The sequence below is a fragment of the Anser anser genome (genome assembly GCF_964211835.1).
Source record: "Anser anser genome assembly, chromosome: Z".
NCBI lineage: Eukaryota > Metazoa > Chordata > Aves > Anseriformes > Anatidae > Anser > Anser anser.
The window spans coordinates 68900926-68919308 of NC_139723.1; the positions used below are offsets into that span (position 1 = coordinate 68900926).

An 18383-nucleotide genomic window follows, 5' to 3' on the forward strand; every position below is an offset into this window, starting at 1 on the left:
ACGTAGCGTTCCCCTGCACAGTGCAGACACAACCCCTGCCACAGCAGGCACCGCTCCCAAAGCAGTGAACGCTGTTCTTGCCAGCCCAGCTGTCCTGTCTTACAGCAAAACTACTACAGAAAGCACACAGCAGCAGAAAGGTGTGAATAGCCTCGCAGCGAGGATCCAGAATCAATCCACTGGGTATTATTGCTCCAAATACTGTAAGGAAGACGAGCTGACTTGGCTGTCCCAGCAAGCCTGTGGCAGTGGACAGGAGTTCCCAATGTGTACATCCCCACCTGCTGGGATGGAGGCAGCCCCACCAGCTTCTCCTGGGGCAATGCTGACCTCCTCCCTTTGCCTTCTAACTATACAGACACAGATACACCTGCCAGAGTGATTTGTCCTTTTGATGCACGCTTCCCAACGCTGCTTTCAACCCACTTGTATTGCATTTACCTCTAAATGACAATTTTCCTGATTTAAAATAGAGTTTTGGAGTTATATATGTTAAAAACATGTTAAGCTTTTCATGTATGTTAGCAATGAAACTTTACTATCACAAGGGTTTATAGAGAGGCTCTCAAAGCTTACCATTCGTAGATGATTAGTCATGCTCTGTACTGCTGTTTGATATCTGGAATGGAACTTCGTTAATTTGCAGGCATTCTTAATGCACAGCATAATGTCAGAGATTACTGCTTTCCCACAAATGAATTTTTCTTCCTTTGTTTAAAAGAATTTAATAGAAAAACAATGCAAGCCTCTCCATTTAGAGCTGTTTCTGCTGGTTCAAAGAGCCAAGTATTAATCAGACCCCACCACCTACTGGAACCCTGCAAAATTACAGGGCTGCTTTAGAGGCTGCATTCAGCAGGACCCTGAGCTGAAAAATGCCGGAGACCAGAACAGAGCTCAGAGGAACCACTACACGCTTGTCTTGCAGTTCACCATAAAGCTGCTGGCAAGTGCCATTTAGACACTGCAGTGACTGAGGTAGATGAATGTTTGATCTGATCTGGAGCGGACACCTTCCTTCTTCCTTATGTTATCTTCTAGAGCAAGCAATAATGGAATACATAACAACAACAACAACAACGATGATGATGATGATGATTGATGATGATGATGATGATGATGGCGGTGGTGGTGGTGGTAATAATAGTAATAATAATAACAATACAAAGGCTTGAACACAAATTTCCCTCTAGCTGTGTAATCCACTCCACACTCCCCAGTTCAAGCTCCATGGTGCCACTAACACAGATGTGCTCCCTGGGCAGACACACGTGTACTTTGACTCTCCTGCCTTGACAGGTGTCCACACCCACCCCTTTTGCTGCTCCGCATGCGCATCTGGCTGGCCCGCTTCCCTGTCTCTTAAAACTGGCCTTACACCACACCAGAGGCACTGAATGCAGTTTCAGACCTGAAAATACCACAAGGAAGTCTTTGGAAGGTAAAGAGAGAGATCCTGTACTTTTTGTTCAGTGTTCCTCAGCTGCTTCCAACACTGGAAAAAGTCTTCAGAAGACATCTCTGTCAGCTGATAAAATTTAGTCAGTGTGATGGGTAATTTTACTGAAAAATTTCGGAATGTTCCACTGTATCTGAATTGAACGTTCAGAATTGGAGCTTCCATAAAGTCCAACACACATTCGGTGTTCACAGCCTGTTTAATCTGTCTCCATCCACTCTGGTGCCAACGGGCTTTGTCTGAAGATTCAGGCTTGGCTGATGGTCATCTGAGCAGACTACTGCTGGAGTAATATTCAAGAACTGTGTTGATGTCTTATTACCACTGAATATGAACGTAGGTCCCAGGTTCTGTCAAAATTCAGATTTCAATTCAATTTGATTTTCAAATAAGACTCTCTGGGGTTGTTCAGCCTGGAGAAGACAATACCCCAGGAAGACCTTACAGTGGCCTTCCGGTGCCTAAAGGGGCCTACGGCAAAGCTGGGGCGGGACTCTTTGTCAGGGGGTGGCGTGATAGGACAAGGGGGAATGCCTTTAAACTAACAGAGGGTAGATTTAGATTAGATATAAGAAAGAAATTTTTTACTGTGACGGTGGTGAGGCCCTGGCACAGGCTGCCCAGAGAAGCTGTGGATGCCCCATCCCTGGAGGTGTTCAAGGCCAGGCTGGATGGGGCTCTGGGCAACCTGGTCTGGTGGGAGGTGTCCCTGCCCATGGCAAGGGGGTGGAACTGGGTGGTCTTTAAGGCCCCTTCCAACACAAACTATTCTATAAGAGAGACAGCTACTAAATGGTAAGGGTGACAAACTCACTGGGAGACTTCCCGCTCCTTCCAATACCCAACACTTGGAGCAAAAATAAAAATTTGCTTTAGTTCATTGCACACAGATTATCGTTTGGAAAAACAATACTAATAGAAGCAGTTACTGCTTGACAGTCTACTATAATTGCAGAACAGTCTCTCAGGTGTGATTTGCTTTTTGCTAAATTTGCCTCAGAGGACGCTAGTGATATCTAAAACAATAGCACCATTGGAGCCACCCTCATTCCATTGAAGTCAAGGGCAAAAATTCATATTGACTTAGCAGAGGATGTATTTAGCCTTATAAAGCAGGGAAGCAAGTAGAACAAACAGTCTGTCTTACATTTCCTGTGGGAAGCTCTAAGTTGTAGCTGTGACACGTTCTCCATTCCCTAGTCACGGTTTCATCTGGTCATTGCAAGAGAGATTGTGCTCATTTGGCTGGGCCCTGGATCAGTCCCCACAAGGAAGCACAACCCAATCCAAATCCAAAATCCAATCAGGAGTCAGTTTATGTACAGCATGGTACTTGAAATAATTTATAATCAAATTACTATTAATATAATTAAATCATTATCATTTAATAGGAGCTGAAAGTGAAGGTTGATTCTATCCTTTTTGTTCATTTTTACTTCCATTCATGAGATTACATGCTTACCAAGCAGTACTAAGTGTGCAAACATCCAGGCTTGTGAAGAAAGCAGGGGAACACCACTCCTGGTGCTGCTGGCCCCTGGGAGTGCTCCAACAGGAGCATGCACGGCTGCTCCGGGTGCCCTGCGAAGGCCGAACAAGGGGACTGGCAGTGTTGGGGTGTGAAATGGATGCAGAGAGATAACTGAGCAGAAACACTGCACACAAAGGACAGAGAGCCTCATGCCACACGCAGGCAGCAGGGGCCACTTGTGGGGCCTTCTGAAGGTCAGAGGGTGTGATAACCTGCAGTTTGAAGTGCCTGACCACAAGCCGCCCAAGAGACCTGCCTCCAGCTCCTGCCTCTTCTCCACGGAGGCCACAGCGGCCACAGGTCTTTGAGCAGCACCGAGGTGTTAGACCTGAGGGCTGTCTGAGAGCCAGGTGAGAGCCAGAGCCACCAGCCGAGCCACCCTCCTGGTGAAGGCGACAGATGCCGACCGTCTGCGTTATACCTGTGGTGGTTTCACCCAGCTGGGCAGCTGAAATCTGCCACGCTGTTCCCTCACTCCCCTCCTCAAAGGGAAGGGGGAGAAAATACGATGCAAAGGGCTCAAGGGTTGAGATGAGGACGGGAAAATCACTCAACAATTATCGTGACGGGCAAAACAGGCTCAGCATAGTGAGATTAATGTAATATATTAACCAACACCAGCAGACTAGAACAGTGAGAACTAAAAGCAAACTAAAAACACCTTCTGCTCTGACATGGGGCAGCTGCTGGGCTCTGCTCACAAACGCCACCCCTGCAGCCCCCTGCTACCAACAAAACCTTGCCACGTAACCCCAGACATACCCTGCTCACACGTCTGTGCACAACCAGCAGTTGCCACATGGTGGATCCCTCCCCACTGTAACAAAGCCAGAAATGAGCCAAGCGTGAACAAGTCAGCAGAAGAGACGAACAGAGCTAGCTTCTTGCCCCACAGTCCCACCACACAGCTCTCACGGTCAGGACCCTTGAGCAGATCACACTGTCACATTTTGGAAAATTTCATCTCTGGTCTGCAGTTTCAGTCTGTCAAGGCTGTACTGCTTCCTGGACCATACAATCTTTCCCAAACATATAGTTTGGATTTAGGGTCAGACACAGATGTCCGGGATGTGAATCAGCTGCGGATATACCTCCTGCTGTGCCTACGTGTAAGTTATATCTCTTGGATCTGTTGTAGCCACAGGAGTCAGTCAATGCAGCACAATACAGTCAATGGGGTGAATAATGTCTAGGGCTGACCTAATGTGGATATAGTTTTATTGTAGATCCTCTCTGCACTCTTGGACAAGAAGTGCATTGCCTTCCATAATTTTCGTATGTTAGCTTGCCTTCCTCAGCAGCAGTGGCAAATCTTTTCCAACGCAGCAGTGCTAGGTAAGCTTGCCTGTATCCCTCCAAACCAGCAGCCCCCTGGCACTGTTTCAAGAAAAGACCTGGTGATCCCCTGCTCCAGTTACGTACCAAATCAGCCCATTTATTGTTACTTATTGTTATTTCTGCCATGCAAACAACCTTAACCTGGACAGATAAAACTGTGGCTAGAGAAGGGAGAACATGTCACAGCTACAACTTAGATCTTCCCACATGAAATGTAAGACAGGGTGATTATTTGTTATACTCACCTCCCTGCTTTATAAGGCTAAATACATCCTCTGGTCAAAGAAGCAAAGCTCAGCAGGGTCACTTCCCCTTTACACTACACAGTCTGAGTTCCCAGCTTAGGGAGGCACAGGCCCAACCCAAATAACAGCTTGAAGACACGAATCTGCTGTTGGTTTTGTAGACACAGGAGGTTTGGAGCACCCTTTGAACTATTATATTTGTTGTACTGCACCGTTGGAGCATCACTACCTACTTCAGCAACAATGATGTGCTCCTCAGTTACTGAGAGCCATCCTTTCGTTGCACCTTGTACATTAATCAGGTATTAATACACTAAGACAGCAACGGCTTGGTTTTTTATGCTCTGCATAGAGCAGTTAAATCAAGAAGCAGGCAGCCTCTGAAAACATGATGTGAATAACCACCCTCAGACGCAGCGGCCTGTGCAGTGGCCCCGGCGGGGCTGTCGGTGAGCGCAGCACATGCCGCTGGACCAGCACAGCGAGGCCGGCGGCACCCAGGCTGCACCGCAGCTCTGCACATGCTCCGTGTGCCAGCACGGTCCCATTCACCCTCTGAGGCTTGTTTGTCTACGGGCAGCACTCTGCTGCCGAGGCTGGGAGAGCTGCAGCATCTCTCAGAGATGCTCGCAGGCAGTCTTGCTCACTGAAGACGTTTTTCAAAAGCTCGGTTGCGCTTCCAGGGATGTAATTTTAAGAGCATCCCTAGCAAACAGAGTATTCCGTTCCCATCAGGCTAATGATCATGACAACAACGTGCAAACATAAAGCGAGTTTAATTCTCTGACAAGAAGATGGGTGACAGCTACCACTGAATTGTTTGCTGTAATATGTAGAATTCCTCCCTGGAAACCCCAGAGGTGCTTTTTGCCTGGTCTGGTTGTAAATAATGAGATAGATCACAATGGATTTCAGTTCCTCATCCGTGTTTGATCAGCACAAAGGTAAGTCACTGCTCCTAATTTCAAAAATCTCTGGTACTCCCAGGCAGATGTATGAATGTTACTTGGCAGAATGAATGGCAAGAATTTTTGGAAAAGATCAGGTCTCATGGCGATCTATTTTTGTTACACGGGAGGGAATCCCTTCCATCAGTTTCAGGCGTGGATATTTCAGCCTGAAGCTAAAGTTATTTTTAAAGATAACATATTTCAGCAGATAAGCTACAGCATTTGATTGCTCTTATGCCTAACACTGAGAGATGAATGCAATGCATTTATTGTTTATATTGTATATTGGTGCTTTTATGGATATATATATTTATAAAACAATTTCCACATTAGCAATCGAAGCAATTTAAAATGGAGTAAAAAATTAAGAAAAGCTGGTTTTATTAATATACTAAATAGTATACACTGAGAGGACTAGATGGTGATAAGTGACTGACTTTGCTTCAGTAGATGTTAGCTGTATAGGTAAGTATTTCCATAACTATGAATTTAAGATATATTTTAAAGAACCAAAGTGAAGATTTTCTACATAGTAAGGTTGCTATAGAAATACTAATGTCACTTTGTCATCTGTTTTTAAGTTAAATGGTTTAATTTCATGCGTTTATCTGACTGTACAAGCTTTTCTCTCCTGTAGCTTAATCCTCTGTACAGTGGTATTCCTTTCACATTCTCAGAGCAGGAAGCAGTCACTGTCTGATTATCTGTGTTGCAACAAATTTCTCTGTAAGTCAGCTTGCAAAATCATTTGTATGCAGTGGCCACAGTTTCCCGTGCATGCCTGAAAAGAGTCAAAGCTGATGTAGCCACGCTCGCCCCACACCAAGCAGGCTGAGGCATGTATGTGTGCCACGGAAACACAGACAGTTTCTCCTCGATCATGTGAAAATCGTGTTTGGGACATTTTCCTTGAAAGGACAGAGGTGTGGGGCTGACCCAGCTTTGGCAGCACCCAGCAGGCTTTGTTGAGCTCTCCTTCTGCAGGCACTGTGTGCTGCACCCCAACACGGACGTGCTTGGAGCCTGGGGAGGGTGAGGGGACACCTTGCTGATGGGCACGGAGCTGATGGAAGTGGTGTGAGCAGTGAGGCTGGAGCCCAACCAGGGCTGGGGAGGAGCAGTGAGGTCTCCAGATGGATAAGGGAGCAGAGAACAGTGCAGGAGACCACTGATCCAAACCACTTATCCTGATAGAAATGAGAGAGACGGGGGGGGACATCTCCCAGCACCTCCCATGACTTCTGCTCTGCTCCCCTCCTCCTGCCAGGACTCTGCACACCGACCCCATCCCTGTGTCCACCCAGCTCCGTCCCCCATCCCCGTGCCACGCTGCGCTCACAGCACCTCCCCAGCAATACCCCCCTCCAGGTGCACCCACCGTCCCCGCTCCGCCGCAGGAGCTGCTGGCTCACCAGAGGATCAGACTTCGCTGCCTGTACTCCCCACTTGCTGCGTGGGAGGAGGACAGGGAGCGCCTGCAGGAGCAGGCAGCGCACAGCAAGGGAACACTGAAACCACTAGTTATCGCACAAAGAGAGCTCTATTCGAGACGCAGAGTGCACGGTGGATTTTAGCTAAATAGCACGTCAGCCCTTGACACATGACACATTACCAATTTAAGCAGAAAGAGTATTTTTTAAGGAGAAAGAGCATGCTGCTCATTGGAGCAATTTATAAAAAAGGTATAATTCTGACTAGCTATCAAGCACACCAAATCAGTATCTGTCAGACCAATAAATCTTACCCTACAATCCCATTCTCCATCCCACCCACCAGAAAACTCCTCTCAGCTACAGATCAAAAAAAACAAGGTTCCAGGCTTAAAAATCACACAGCCTCTTTGAAACACTTCTGTGACATCACTCATTAATAGCTTATGTTACTATGAATAGTGATAGCAGTAGCAATGTGGGGCTTCAAAAAGCCATTATCAGATCCTGCTCCCCTCTCAACACTGTTCAGTGCCATACAAATGCGTGCTGTACCTGGCTTCTGATGTTTACTGTGTAAACAGAGGACCCAGACAAGACCTGGGCTGCTACACTCACAGCCAGGCACACACAGGGGTTATTATTTTGTTAAGCAATCGGTAAATCTGTAACATTAGAGAGAGAGTTACGATTTCAAAAGATTTGCATTCATCCACTAACACGCTAAGACCAGGAGGTGCCTACCACTGCTGACATAGGTTATCCCAGTACAGCCGAGAGGCACATCCCATTGCTTGGGACATCAGGGAGCTGGGAGAAGGGGATGCTAATTGCATCCGCTGGATGCAAAGGGTTTTTTCCAGTGGTAAAAGTCACTGCAAAGTGAGATCACAGTGGTGCATTTCAGTCCGTGTTCGGGATTCGTTGTCTTTTGGTGAAACCAGGAAGCATCTTTTTGCTGAAATCACGTAGCTGTCTAGTATTGTGTCCTGCTGATAAACCCCGGAAAATCAGGAGTTTGGCTACTGGGTGGGTGGGGAGGGGAGAAGCATGGGGGGTGGGAGGTGGAGGTGGGGTGCGATAGGGCGTGTTTGCATGAAAGAGGGGAGTAAATTATATACATAAATATTTCTTCCCCCCAGTTAACATAAATTATTGTCATCCATCTTCCAGTTCTAAAAATTCATGAATTTTAGCAGGGCTAAATCTATCATTGTCCACACCACATACACTAAGCTAACCTGCAATGACTTTATTTAGATCTTTGAAATCCAATGCAATAGGAAGTGAGCACTTACGTACATCCAATATTCACTTTACAAAACAACAGGTCAACCAACATCACAAATCAAGTACAGCAGACATCCTTCACATGAGAATCTAGAGGAGTGTTAGCATCACAGTCAGTGTAATTTCATTGCTATAAATCCTGTGATCACTCCGTATGTTTCTTTATACACCTCCTTTCAGCCCAAAAGACTTATTCTATCTGGAGCAAATGACATGCTTTAAAAATACTGCAGCTTATTTCAAATAAATTGTCTTTTAAGTTTGGTGCTTTCTGAGTATTCTAGCTGTGAAAGAAAATGTCTTAACCTTGTATGGCATTTGGTCTTTGCTCTTTAAGGCTCTTCCAGACCTTCCTACAGCACTGCTGTGCCAGCCTGTTGTTTCTCCCTCCCCATGCTCCACACGCTGGCTGTTAGTTGGACCTTCTTCCTTCCTGAAGCTTCCATTCACCAGTGGCACAGTATTTTTCCAAAATACAATGCATCTGAAACAGCACCAGTGCTCACTGGCATGTACAGAACTGAAAGACAATAAAAGAAGTAAAGCTAACACATTTGCAGACAGAGGGACAAGCATTTGGCTGTTTGTGGTCCCTTTATGGCACACGATGCTGGTGCCCCAAGCTGCAGCCCAGCTCCCCAGCAGGAGAGGAGGGAGCCACTCAGTACCTCTCTGTCATCTTCTGCAAAATGCCCACTCTCCAAAACATTCCTCCTCAGCCCAGGAAGGTGTCTGCCAAAAGAAAGGCCCTACAAACTTTGCAGCCAGGCCCCCTCATTCCTGGACAGGGTAAGCTGCAGGAAGATGAAACAGGAGACACCACATCACCTGCAGCCAAGTGCAGGCAGGGTGAATGCCATCCAGGACCTCTTGGCTTTCCCTACTCCCAGTCACATGAAGCATCAGAAGACCACACGTCTGTCTCCCCCCTCTCCCCTCACCAGAGACACTGGTCATGTTAGAGACACCCTGGACATGGCTTCATGCCACTGTCCCCTAGCAGGCATGAAGTCCATGCTCTGCTAAAAGCAGGTGCAAGGAAAACTCATTCATCCGTTCATTCATCCATTCATTCACTCGTTCATTCATCATTCAGAATTTGGCTTCCTCTCCTTATGTAGGAGAACAATTGCTCTAGGGACAGCAAAGCCACAGGGGAGAAAGCATTTTGGTTTCAGTTAAGTGAAAAATGGTAGAGGGAACCTGTGCCCCAAGTGCAGGTGTGCATCCATGCCTTTCATCTTCCCGCCACCTTGCCCTCTGGGTAAGCAACTGTTCTGCTCAGGAGACAGAGAATTTCTTTTCTGCCTGGATTGCTCTACGCCAGACTCACAGTAGGAAAATGTAACAGTTATTACAAGGCTAAACAGCAAAAAGAATAAAAGTTATACGTGTAATGGATAAAAGGAGATGATGGCCCCTTTGATCTACTATCTGTACCCGTACATCTGATGATTTCTTTCCCCATGCCAGCAGCACCTTCTCTGCACCAGTCCCATGAGATAGCCACCACGTGCAGCTGTGAGAGGCGTTTTGTCAGTGCTCTCAGCTGGTACCTCCTGGGTACCTCCAGATTGGCCAAGGGGAGCAGTGCCAGCGGTGAATCCCTGCCTTGTCCCTTTGCTTTCCACCCAGCCCGTTGCACAGCTCACTTTAAGTACCAGATGTGAGCTTGTTTTAACATCTGTTTGCTGAGTTTAACAATTGCGAGAGCAGTTTGCAGATTTGTTTTGATACAGAAACATGATTAATGGGCACTGTGGTAAAGTCTCCTCTTTATTCATGTACTAGTCACTGATGATGACTGTCCAGATGCAAGGGCTCTTCATCTCCCCTGATCTCCCAAGCACCCTGAGCAGCACGCAGGTCAGAGCTTCTGGGCCAAATGACCAGTTTGTTGAGTGATAGACTCTCGGGTAGAACAGAAACCAAGTTAGCGTTTTTAATTTACAAATTTTACCAAATGTGTAATTTAAAAGACCAATTAGAGGAGAAAAAGAAAGGAAATTCACTTCAGTGGAGTAGTGATGAAATGGGAATCTCTGCACTGGTGAAGGCAGATTCAATATCAGCTCTCCAGTTTTCCCAAACTCATAATCAGAGCTCCAGATTTGAGATACTAACCTTTCCCAGGTAAGAGTTAATTGCATTTCCTTGGCAGCCAAGTTTTAAAGCAGAGAGTGATGATGGTGTCCCACGCACAGAAGGTCTTGTGTGGGCAATTACACTGGGTTGTAAAGTCCAGTGTGGAGCTAATGAGGGTTCATCTGCCACATGTGACCACAAGCATGAATAGGGTGGCAAATACTTTGAAATTATCTTTAAAGTTCTTTTCTCGCTCAAATATATATATATATATAATGTTTAATATAATTTATATCAATGTGGTAATATTAAAAAGACTTTACTAACACTTTTCAAATTCTCTTTAAACACCTTTTCTGCACTGCTTATGTATTTATGCTATTTCCAGAAAACACAACCATTAGGAAAAGTCATCAGTCGCTTAACCTGTCTTTCCTTTAATCAACTTTCTCATGTGATTAAGGCATCAGCTTTACTTTCTCCTGTTAACAAGGTGGTGCAGTGGTGGGACAACAGTTGTGCTCTGAGTTCTGACCGCAGCCATGGCGAACAGTACATCGCACTGCCGCTGTACCTTCTTTCTGAGTTAGCAGAGATCAGAAATTCCTCTTTCAAAAGGAAAGATGAGACTGTAGCTGACCAAAACCAAACACCTTCATTGTGACATCAGGTTTGACCCTACACCAAAAAAAAAAAAAATTAATAATAATTAATTTGACTCCTGGAGCTAAGAGGTTAATAGCCACCTGAAGCCAACGGAAATGTAGGTACGCGCAACATGGGATGAGCAGCCTGGAAGCATGTTACTAGTAAAAGAGAATCCATAAACGAGGAAAATCTTCTCATTCAGTCCTTTAGGAACCAAAATCTGTTCAGGGACTGGTCCTGCAACACAGGCTTGTGAAGGTTTTCCTTCCATTGCAAGGGCCACAAAAAATAATCACTTGTGTTTAAATTCAGTAGATAGAAAGTCATAAAAATAGCGTAGCTTCAAACTCAATGCTTTCCATGGAAAAACGATAATGAAGAAAGCAACATGCTCTGCATTGGTCACCTGTGTGACTCTCAGAGTTGAAAAGTATGTTCAGAATCCCAATCCCAATGAAGAATGTATTGCCAAACGTTGGCAGCTAATCATTTTTACTTCCAAGAAGTGTTTCTAAATTATAAAATGCCATATAAAAGCAAGAAATAGACATTCAAGCATATTTACTAACCTAGCCTAATGAACAAAATTAGTAAATGTTGTCATTGATTGTTGAGTGCCCGGTAAAGCTACTAAACCACTCAGGAATATAATTTCTCCATAAATTAATCATCTCAGTGATGTGTTTAGTTATCAGTGCCTCTGAAACTAATTTGGCTTAGATCAAGCTGTTGGGCTTTCCCCAGATTTCTCCCCTTTGTCTGCCTCACAAGTTAGGGACTTCGTCTTCTCTGCAAATCTAGTCCACAATAGCCCTATGTGTTTTTGTGAATATTAAATTTGAATACATGACTTAAGTGCATATTGGTACATGGCCCATGCCTATTTCTAAAAAAAATAAAATTAATTTTCTTGAGATCAGTTCATAATCTCACCAAATATCAATGATATTTTCATGCATATAAATATATTCCCACACATAACCATGCCCTTCTGTCATTTCATTCTTCTTTTGTGCAAGTAGCTGTGCTTTTAGCTAAGTCAAGGGGAAGAGCAAAAATGCCACATAGGCACAGATTTACTGAGGGTGTTGGGGGACTGCTTGTGGTTTGGTTTGCATTCTTCCCCATTTTAAACAGGCTCTGTGTCTCCCCTTGTCACAGACCTCGTAATTTCAAACTGCTCTGCTCTTTGTTTCAGATTTTCCCCGAAATCTTCTCAGGAACTTAAGGATAAGGTGATTTTACAGCAGTGCTTGGGTCTAAGACATATCATTAAAATGTTGTTGTTGTTGTTTTGTTTCTTTTCATTAGCCTTAGCTGTTACTTAGCTCTTAGGTTTGTTTGGCAATTGGCTTTGCTCTGCCATCTCTAGAATAAAATGTACAGAACTGTGCCCTCCCAATCCATTGATGATAGTCCTATTGATGATTATCAATGTTTTCTGTGGGAAAAAAAAAAAAAAAAAAAGTATTTGAAGAAGTCCACCCTTCTTTAGCAAACCCTTGACACGTTTTGTGATAGGATTGTGAGTCTCTTCCCAGGGCATATCATCGAGTGTAAAGCGCTCAAGGCTGACTGAAATAAGGGACAACACTGAAACTGTAAACACCTGTTGTGTTCCAATGTCATCCTATCTCACAGAAGTATAGTCAGTAATATAATGAGCTAGTTCAGTTATTACTTCATTGTTTCTCAATTCATGTCACATTAATATTAGTATGATTTCTTTTAAGAGGTGGAAACTTTCCACAAGTTTTATTATGCCATTTCAGCATCTATGTCTGACGGTTTATTGAAGAAGTTAACTGTGAAAAAAGTTTCACATGACTAATAAAAGCCACTGTGCTGTTTGCATACACTTTATTCCACTTCAAGTTATAGAGCTGTGGTGGTTTTACTCAGGTGGGCAGCTGAGCTCCACCACAACCACTCTCTCACTCCCCCTTCTCAAAGGAAAAGGGGGAGAAAATATTATGCAAAGGGGTCAGGACAGGGAGCCCTCATGACAGGGAGATCACTCAACGATTATCAATTAACAGTTTGAAAGGACAAGGGGCAATGGCCACAAAGTGGATCACAGAAAGTTCCGCACCAACACGCAAAAGAACTTCTTTACGGTGAGGGTGATGGAGCACTGGGACAGGCTGCCCAGGGAGGTTGTGGAGGCTCCTTCTCTGGAGATATTCAAGGCCCGTCTGGATGCCTACCTGGGCAGCCTGCTCTAAGGAACCTGCTTTGGCAGCGGGGTTGGACCCGATGATCTCCTGAGGTCCCTTCCAACCCCTACAATTTTGTGATTCTGTGATCACCACGGGCAAAACAGATTCAGCATAGGGAGATTAACGTCATTTATTACCCATTATTACAAGCTAGAGCAGTGAGAAACTAAAAATTCAAACTAAAAACACCCTCTCCCCATCCACCCTCTCCTACCTCCTCCCCCCAAGCAGTGCAGGGGAATGGGGGCTGCGGTCAGTCCCTGACACTTTGTCTCTCTGGTCACCGTCCCTCTGTGCCCCTGCTCCACGCGGGGTCCCTCCCACGGGATGCCGTCCTTCCCGAACTGAGCCTGCGGGGGCTGCCCACAGGCAGCAGCTCTTCAAGACCTGCTCCCACACGGCTCCGTACCACGGGGTCCATCCCCCAGGAGCAAACTGCTCCAGCACGGGTCCCCCACGGGCGGCAGCTCCCCCCAGGCCCCCTGCTCCTGCGTGGGCTCCTCTCCACGGGCTGCAGCTCCGGCCCGGGGCCTGCTCCTGCGGGGGCTCTCCATGGGCCGCAGCCTCCTCCAGGCCACATCCACCTGCTCCACCGGGGGCTCCTCCACGGGCTGCAGCGTGGAGATCTGCTCCGTGTGGGACCCGTGGGCTGCAGGGGGACAGCCTGCTCCACCAGGGGCCTCTCCACAGGCCGCAGGGGAACTGCTGCTGCCTGCCTGGAGCACCTCCTGCCCTCCTGCTGCACTCACCAGGGGGACTGCAGGGCTGTTTATCACTCCTTGCCCTCCCAGCTGCTGTAGCACAGCAGGTTTTTTTCCCTTTCTTAAATCTGCTCTCCCAGAGGCACAAACAATATTGCTTATTGGCTGAACTCCGGGCAGCAGTGGGCCTTTTTGAAGCTGGCTGAAACTGGCCCTTACCTAACATGGGGCAGCTGCTGGGCTCTGCTCACAGAGGCCATTCCTGCAGCCCCCCACTACCAAAACCTTGCCACGTAAACCCACTACAACATTCACACAAATTCAGTGAAATGTGCTATTATTTTCACTGTTAATCATTTGTACTTGCTCTCTGCTTACTCATGGATGTACTCCTCTGTGTAGGTGATGCAGCAGAAGAGATTGACCTGACTGTAGTTTACCAAGCAGCAGCTAATGGTGATGTGAACACACTAACTGCAGTGATTCGAGAAGATCCTTCCATCCTGGAGTGCTGCGACAGTGAGGGTAAATGAGGGCTGAGCTTTTTCTCAGGGGATTAGGGGCTTCAGATTCCAATTAAATTTTCCATTTTTAAATCCTGATGTTTGTGTTCAGAAAATTACGCTTAGTAGCAGAATATGGAAAATTTGAGTTATTCTTTTGAACACCCACTAGAAATGCATAATTTAGATGCTTCTTTTCCCCTGTAGCTCTAAGATATTTTTTTTACAAATAAAAATAAGCTGATTTGACATAATCAAACAGAACTGTATCAAGAATCTATTTTATCTTCTTTGGGGAGGTTCTTGAGAAACTGCTGTTCTTTCAAGGAAGGGAGAAGAATATTTTTATCAAAGTTAAATCCTATAAATTCTGTACATCTCTAGAGTAAAGGGTTTCAGTAATTTGCACTTTAAAAGTGTGTGCACAGGTACAAACAAATTTGAAAGATTTTGTTATGTGGTTTTTTGCCAAATGGCTAACTGTACAATATACAATGAATTAACTGATCTGTTTAATCTGTGAGACTGCACTCCTTTTCCTTTGTGTTCAGGTTTCTATATAATACTGTTACAAAGCACTCTCCCATGGCTGAGTTTTCCATTGCATCTATTTTCCATATCAATTAAATTAAATTTTCCATATCAATTAAAGCTACAGATCTCTGCAACCTTTTTTCTAGAAAATCTTGGTTTGGTCAAGAGTATATTTTATTGCAATTTCTTTAGAAGGATTGATATGAACACCATGTATTCTAATCTTTATCATTGTGAAGGGCTCTGAGTGGAGGTAGACTGATTAAAAACAGGAAGCATTTCAGCTCCAGCTCCAGTTGCTTACTAGGTTGTACATAAAATGTAACTAAGACCAGTCTTGCAAGACAAAACATATGGCTGTATCCTACACATATGGCAGAGTGTGCATAATCTTAGCTTGAGTAGCGCATATTTATTTGCTCAACAGTCTGACTGAATTCAGAAAGAATAATTATTCCTCAGTTGTGCCTTGTTGCATGTTATGGCTTCTAACATTCAAATTTATTCCCAGTTTAGTAACTTGAAATTGCTTTGTCAGATTCTGCAGGAAAGACTTTGCTGTTGTTGAGCAGTTAACAGAATGGAAGGAAGGGGAAGCAATTAAATGATACTATAATACAGAGTATTAAATAAATCTGAGTATTAAGTTTGAACATAGATTTCAGTCTCTTTCCAGCACAGGAATGGTTTGCAGAATATAAAATAAGTTCTCATGATGGCAGAAAAGAAACTACTCTAGGGTAAATCCAGTCTTTAAAATAAGTCATTGTCTACATAAAGCATCATCTGAAACACAGCTTTGCATGAGATATGGCTTGATTTCATACATCTTTTGAACACATAGACACAGAATAAAGCTGTGGTTTGAGAAAATTAGCCAAACATAACCTGGCAACTATTCACTTTGAAGAATATCAGCCTCCAAAATGGTGTACAAAGTCAATAGTTTATATGGGAATTTTGTCAATAGAAAACCAATATTCACTACAGATGTAAAGTTAATGAAGCAAGGCTTTTGCTCTGAAGTTATGTTCTTTTTATAATCACTAGCAATCTAGCTGGCACGGGAGTTACTTCCTGCCTGAAAAAAGCTGAGCAGAGCTGTTGGACAGTTGTGAGAGAAAGGACTTGTTAATTTGCCAATGCTAACATCAGCAAATAACAAAATATCTCTCTCATGGCTATGAAAAAATAAAAGTTGTAAAAGAACATTTGACTTTCTTCCCCAGGTTGCACACCTTTGATGCATGCTGTGTCAGGACGCCAGGTCGATACCGTGAAGCTTTTACTGAAGATGGGAGCCAATATTAATACTCAAGATGCTTGTGGACGTACCAGTTTATCTCTGGCAACTTATCTGGTACCAAGTCTTGGGGGAGGAGGGTGGAAAGATAGGTGGAGTGAAGAGGGGAAATATGTAGAGCAAATAAGATTTCTGTTTGTATTACAGAAAAAAAAAAAAAAAAGAAAGAAAAAAAAGGACAAAATATTTGGTTCTAGATAGCAGTGAAACTGCAAAATTTACAATGGAAGCTGGAAGCTTTGGATGATTGTAAAAAAAGTTTCATAACTCTTTTCATAATATCCTTCCTATTTTGGCTTGTAAAACCAGTGTATGATATGGGGTTCTCACTACAGCCAGGGTCCTCTGTATCAGATTTTTATGCTCCAGGAAACACATTCCTATCTCAACTTTGGGTGGCCAGCAAGCATGTTTACCTGCACACCCCAGGACCTAGGGCATTGCTTTTCCCTTCATTATAGTGCTGGACCTTGAACAGCCAGGTTCAAGGTGCTGCAGATAATCAGCACAGATACTCAGTTCTTAAGCAAATCCAACCCCCCACTAAACCCACATGCAAGTGGCAGTAGGGGAAGACATCTCATCAAGAAATTTGAGAAGGGAGATGCAGTGCTGTCTGTCTGAAATATGAAAGGATTGCATTCTTCTTAGTCTTCTGCTCCTCACTGGAGGGGATTCAGAACTCAGGGAGAGGATGGGGACCAGGTTAGTTGGGCCGAAGGGTTGACCATAGGCTTTCTTGACTCATTGGAAAGAAAGGAGGAAGGAATGTTTACCCATAGCGCTTGGTATGAGTTCTGGCTGGATGACTGCCAGTACATTTAAACAGATATAGTGGCAGCCTGAATAAATCTCAACACTTGAATCGTTTATTCCTGCAATTTCAAGACAAAAACAATGTTTCTGCTCAGCTATTAGACATTCAGCCAGAAAATATGTGTAGAAAAAAGCAAAACATGCTTATTCACAGACACTTATTCAGTGCAAGGGGCATGCCTCACTTACTTGAGAATAAACATTTCCTCTGCCAGATATTAAAGAAAAAAATCCCGTAATTAGTGTCATGCTCCATTTTTCCTTCCTCTTTTCCCAGAGGGGAACAGATATTCTTTGGAAAAAAAGAAATGACTGGAAAAGATTTAAGCCACCCAGGCTTCAAAGTTTCCATTTCAGTTTCTGTGACGGATATAATCAGAGGTCTAGAGAGCATTGGCTGTGATGTCTGTCCAGAGAACTGAATTCAGCAGAGCTCCATGTTCAAAATCACATGCAGAATTCAGTAGTCCTGTACTTCCACCAGAAGCCACAACGGGGATGTTCTGACTTTCCTCTATGAATGCTGGTGATGTTGATCTAACATAGCTCGTACAGGAGGCAATGGTCTTTATCGGTGGCTTGCAGAGGTTTGAAGAAAATACTTAAACACGTGCTTGATTTCCCTGTGACTCAAGCATACGCTGAAAAATTTATGCAATTGCAACCAGATTATTTACACGCTGTTTTGCTGAGGTGATCAATAGAAGGTTTTAGTCCAAGAACTGATTAATTCCATCTGTTCTGGTGCTGTTCTTAGTCTAACATTGTCACTAATTCAAACTTCTGCAACAATGTTTGTAAGACCACACTCTGAGGCTCTTTAGTATTGATTTGCCTTCCCTGCTAAAATCTCATAAAGGAAATGAGATTAAGTGCTCTTGTTCATGGTTTAAACTAGCATAATTAAATTCACATGCAGGAATATGTGTAGCATTTGCTAGTGATACAGGAATTAGCAGATTTTTAATCACTGTTTATTCATTCACTGCTTGCCATAGCTGCAGGAAAAGAAAAAAAAAGTGTAGGGGGGGAAAGAAGGAAAAAGAAAAGAAGGAGGGAAGGGAGAGAGACGGGAAGGGAAGGGAAGGGAAGGGAAGGGAAGGGAAGGGAAGGGAAGGGAAGGGAAGGGAAGGGAAGGGAAGGGAAGGGAAGGGAAGGGAAGGGAAGGGAAGGGAAGGGAAGGGAAGGGAAGGGAAGGGAAGGGAAGGGAAGGGAAGGGAAGGGAAGGGAAGGGAAGGGAAGGGAAGGGAAGGGAAGGGAAGGGAAGGGAAGGGAAGGGAAGGGAAGGGAAGGGAAGGGAAGGGAAGGGAAGGGAAGGGAAGGGAAGGGAA

The 18383-nt window shown here is 44.5% G+C and overlaps 1 protein-coding gene and 1 long non-coding RNA gene across 3 annotated transcripts in view; one reads left to right on the forward strand and one right to left on the reverse strand.

Annotated features, from left to right (window-relative positions):
* The window catches only part of LOC310889337, a 15818-nt gene extending 13113 nt beyond the window's left edge, over nt 1-2705 (reverse strand). Inside the window, exon 1 of the long non-coding RNA XR_014576529.1 lies at nt 577-2705. This is a non-coding gene — a long non-coding RNA (uncharacterized lncRNA). The remainder of the gene's footprint in view (nt 1-576) is intronic.
* A 212-nt stretch (nt 2706-2917) lies between these two features.
* Nucleotides 2918-18383, forward strand: part of ANKRD55 (ankyrin repeat domain 55) — a 52728-nt gene continuing 37262 nt past the window's right edge. For both annotated transcript variants that reach the window (XM_083816651.1, XM_083816652.1), the window contains exons 1-3: nt 2918-5517; nt 14299-14421; nt 16163-16293. In XM_083816651.1, coding sequence (XP_083672777.1) covers nt 5478-5517; nt 14299-14421; nt 16163-16293 — 294 coding nt within the window. In that variant the 5' untranslated portion in view covers nt 2918-5477. The remainder of the gene's footprint in view (nt 5518-14298; nt 14422-16162; nt 16294-18383) is intronic.